Source organism: Carlito syrichta, unplaced genomic scaffold, assembly GCF_000164805.1.
Source record: "Carlito syrichta isolate Samal-C Ts95f unplaced genomic scaffold, Tarsius_syrichta-2.0.1 Scaffold315401, whole genome shotgun sequence".
NCBI classification, from domain to species: domain Eukaryota; kingdom Metazoa; phylum Chordata; class Mammalia; order Primates; family Tarsiidae; genus Carlito; species Carlito syrichta.
Window position 1 is genome coordinate 387605 of NW_007259497.1, and position 4439 is coordinate 392043.

Below are 4439 nucleotides of genomic sequence, written 5' to 3' on the forward strand. Positions count from 1 at the left end.
GGGCCGCCGCCCGCGGGAGCCGAGTGCCTGAACCGCTTCACCGCCGGGGTGCCTGCCTTCGTGCTGGACACCAACGCCTCGGTCAGCAACGGGGCCACCTTCCTGGAGTCCCCCCCGGCGCGCCGCGGCTGGGACTGCGTGCGCGCCTGCTGCGCCACCCAGAACTGCAACCTGGCGCTGGTGGAGCTGCAGCCCGACCGCGGGGAAGACGCCGTCGCCTCCTGCTTCCTCATAAACTGCCTCTACGAGCAGAACTTCGTGTGCAAGTTCGCGCCCAGGGAGGGCTTCATCAACTACCTCACGCGGGAGGTTTACCGCTCCTACCGCGAGCTGAGGACCCAGGGCTTCGGAGGTAAGTCGGAGCGAGCCGGGGTGGGTGGGCGTGGGGAGACTCAGAAAGGGGCTGGTTATGGAGTCCCGGCAGAGGCGAGCATTGGAAGGGAGGTGAGGAGGGGCGTCCACTTCTACCACAGGCCCTCCTGAGGAGTAAGCGGTGTAAACAGTAAACATCAGACTCGAATGAAGAGTGAGCAAAACAAACTGAAAACCCGCGGGGAGCGGTGGCTCACGCCTGTAATCCCAGCTCCCTGGGAGGCGGAGGCAAGAGATTTGCCTGAGTCCAGGGGTTCGAGACCGGCCTGGGCAACTTGGCGAGACCTCATCTCTACAATAAATCAAAAAAATTAGCCAGGTGTGGGGGCGCATGCCTGTGATTCCAGCTACTTGGAAGATTCAGATGGAAGGATCGCCTGAGCCCGGCAGGTCGAGGCTGTGGTGGCCCTGAGCGTACCCCTGAACCCCAGCTTGGGTGACAAAGTGAGACTCCGACTCAAAAAAACAGTAAACAAAGGCAAGGGTGTGTAGGTGGGGAGGGGTGACATCCTAGAGCCAGGCTCTGGCTCCTGAGTTCAGGATGTTCAGAGGTGATGGGCTGGTGCTCACAAAGAGGCCTTTGGCGCTGGGCTGTGTACTGGAGAGAAGAGGCCATCCAACCCCCAGGAATCCTGACCTCGGGTTCTGAGAGGCTGAGTGAGGGAGTGAGCTGTCTGAATGAAACCTGGTGACTAGAAAAGCACCCTGGGCAACCACTGTCCTGGTCACCTTGAGACCCTGCCAAGTGAGTCTGGCCATAGTCTCCTCCACTGGCTGGACGTGAGACGGGTTAGCATCTCTCTATCCCCGGAAACTGATAGGCCTTTTGGTGGCCTGGCAAAACCGCCAGACCTCCAGACACTAAATAACAACCCATTCTGCAGTTGACCAAAGCAGGGGGGTGGTGTTGTGGGCACAGTAGCCTACAGCTCTGGGGTGGGGGTGTGCAGGCTTGCTGGGTGAGTCAGCCCAGTTGGTATGTGTACCTGGTAGGGGAGGGATGTCAGCTGTCCGGGCAGGTGTGTACCTGTGCGTGAGCCAGGCAGGGCTCTCCCTGCTTCAGATCTGGTAGCCAAGGCTTGTTTACTTCCAGGGATAAGGGAAGAGTGGGTTCAGGAGTCCTCCTCTTTCCTCCTGGAACGGAACAGGCAACTGCAACCAATGCCAGTCCAGAGCCTTCATTCCCCATGGTCTCTACCTGGTGCTCTGGCCACATGGGACTTCAGGATAGAGAAGAGTCACTACCGATAACCTCTGTTAGTACTTGACAGTTTACTACTGCTGTGCCACACATCCTCTCACTTAGGCCTCATGACAGCAACCTCCAAAAAAGATGCTGTTAGTAGTCATCCCAGTTTAGGGGTTAGGAAAACCGAGACTTCCGTTTAAATAATTTGCCCAGGATAACTGCCCATAAATGGTAGGCCTGGGATTCACCCCAGAGGAGACCTCCAGAATTCTGTGCTGTTTTTCACCCAAGGCCATCTTTCTGGTAGAAACCTCGCACTTTGACCCAAGATAGCCCAGAGGATGTCAGAACTGGAGACTGGGAAGTCCAGGCGCCAGGACTGGGCTGGGCTGGGGCCCGGGGGTGGTCTCAATTCTGGAGAAAGTGTGGAGAAGGGACTCTCCTCTCCAGCCTTTTCGTGGGCTAGTCTCTGCCAGGCTAAGGGTTCTCTTTTCCTGTCCTTCCAGTAGCACCCCTGGGTCTCTCAGGAGGGGTGGCATGAAGATTCTGGGGCGGGGTGGGGGGAATCCAGAGTGGGTTATCGAGTCCCACTGGACCAGCGCTGGAGCCTGTTCCACAAGGAAGCAGCAGAAAGTGTAGGAGGAGGTAATGGCTTGAGCTGCCTATGCCCTTCCTGCTCTGACAGAGGCTCCATGGGAGTCCCCTTCCTGGGCCAGAGTCTGAAACTCTGAGTCTGGCGAAGGAGCTGAGTTGGGATGGGGCCACATGGTCTTGGGATCAGCTATCCTTATCTGGAAACCCCCAGGACTGGCCTGTTTGGCACAAGATAGGGCAGAGTGGGAATTTCCTAAGGTATTTAGGGAACTAGGTAGGGCCTGGACTGAGTGTGAGCTCCAGGCCATTCTAGGTGATTTTCAGGGCACTGCTGTGCTTTGGGAAGTGAGAGAAGCTGTGTTTGTCAAGGGGTTCATTCCCAGATGAGTCCAGTTAGAGAGGCTGGACCTGGACGGGGAGAGCCATTAAGAGCTGGTGTGGGCTGGGCTCGGTGGCTCAGCCTGTAATCCGTGCCTTGGGAGGCTGAGGTGAGTGGATTGCCTGAGCCCGCGGGTTCGAGACCCGCCTGAGCAACTTGGTGAGCCCTCATCTCTACAATAAATCAAAAAATTAGCCAGGTGTGGTAGCGCGCGCCTGTAGTTCCAGCTACATGGAAGGCTGAGGCAGAGGGATTACCGGAGCCCAGCAGGTCGAGGCTGCGGTGGCCGAGAGCAGCCACTGCACTCCAGTCTGGGCGACAGAGTGAGACTCCAACTCAAAAAAAAAGAGCTGGTGTGGATGAGGCATGCTGGGTGGGGCCACAGTGCTCGGGGCTTCTAAACCTTTGATTATTCTTTGATTCTTCTAATGGGCTGAGAAATTCTCCCCCAGTGGGTTAGTTTGTTTCTCTTTTCTTGCCCTGCCGGGGCTGGTTAGGGACAGATTCCTACAGCTGGAGGCCAAGTGGCTTGCTCTTCTTTGGCTCCTCTTCTCTTGCCTCCACCTCCCCCATCCCCCACTCTTATGGAGGCGGGGTCTAGGAGGTGGTGTCTACCTTTCCCTGGAGAGGTTCTGAGGGCTGGCAGCAGGAGGACGGGCTGGTTTTATTGCTGCTCTAGACCTTTGCTCTCTTGGGGATGGGAAGAAGGGAGTGGTAGGGTAAGCCCTATGCCCCTTGGTCCTGGGAGCTGGATCTTGGAAAGGACAGAGTGTGTGGGGGTGGATGGAATTCAGCCCAAAGTCTGACCTGTCACTCTGCCGGCTCCATCTACTCTGGGGGCCTGGTGGGGCTAGCCTGTCTGCTAAGTAGACTGCTAACTAGTTTGTCTTCTTTCCCCTCTTCTGACAGATGATTGTTTTCCGCATAACGCAAGGACGGAGGAATGAACTTCTCCCAGCTCACTATCTCCTTAGCTTTCCTCTCAGGGTTCACTCCTGATTGCCAGCCAAACCCCTGAGCTGGAGGTTGCTTCCAGACAGCCACTCACGGTTCCTGTTCTCCTTGTCTTATTCTCCCTACGTTCCTGGAGCCCACTTCCCCTTTTCTCATTTTTCTAGGCCTCTATACCAAATCCCTCCCCACCCCGTTCCTTTTGCTGTCACTATGTGTCCGGATCTCATCGCTGTGACCACCTTCTATGAATGCCCAATTGGTTCTGCTTTCTCTGCCTCCTCAAAGAGGAATCCCTGTGATTCAGCCGCCTACCAGCTGTTCTTATCTCTTTACCGTCTTGTTTTCCTTTGCACTCACTCTTACACTTGAAATAACCTTTGTGGAGCCTTTACTGAAGATAGTTTGGTAATATCTGTCAAAACTCTAGATGTACATAACCCTTGACACAATTCCACTTGTAGGAATTCATCTTGCAGCTAATTTTTTTTTCTGATTTATTGTAGAGACGAGGTCTTGTCAAGTTGCCCAGGCTGGTCTCGAACCCCTGGATGCAGGCAATCCTCTCACCTCAGCCTCCCAGAATGCTGGGATTACAGGCTTGAGCCACCGCGCCCCGCTACATTATTTCTAATAATGAAGAATTGGGAACAATCGCAATGTCTGTCAACACATCCTGTAATTGAATACTGTGATGCTGTTTTAATAGCAATAATAATAAAAAACCCTAAGGCAGCATGGTTTAGTTCTTAGGTGAAAGAGAATCTATGCAATCCCAGCACTTTGAGAGGTGGAGGTAAGAGGATTGCCTGAGCCTACGGGTTCAAGACCAGCCTGGGCAACTTGGCGAGACTTTGTCTCTACAATAAATCAAAAAAACCAGGCTCGGTGGCTCAGCCTGTAATCCCGTGCCTTTGGGAGGTTGAGGTGAGTGGATTGCCTGAGCCCACGGGT

The 4439-nt window shown here is 54.8% G+C and overlaps 1 protein-coding gene across 1 annotated transcript in view; it reads left to right on the forward strand.

Annotated features, from left to right (window-relative positions):
* Positions 1-4439, forward strand: part of SPINT1 (serine peptidase inhibitor, Kunitz type 1) — an 18139-nt gene that overhangs the window by 1687 nt on the left and 12013 nt on the right. Inside the window, exon 3 of the mRNA XM_021706273.1 lies at positions 2-352. Within this exon, the coding sequence (XP_021561948.1) occupies positions 2-352 (351 nt within the window). The remainder of the gene's footprint in view (position 1; positions 353-4439) is intronic.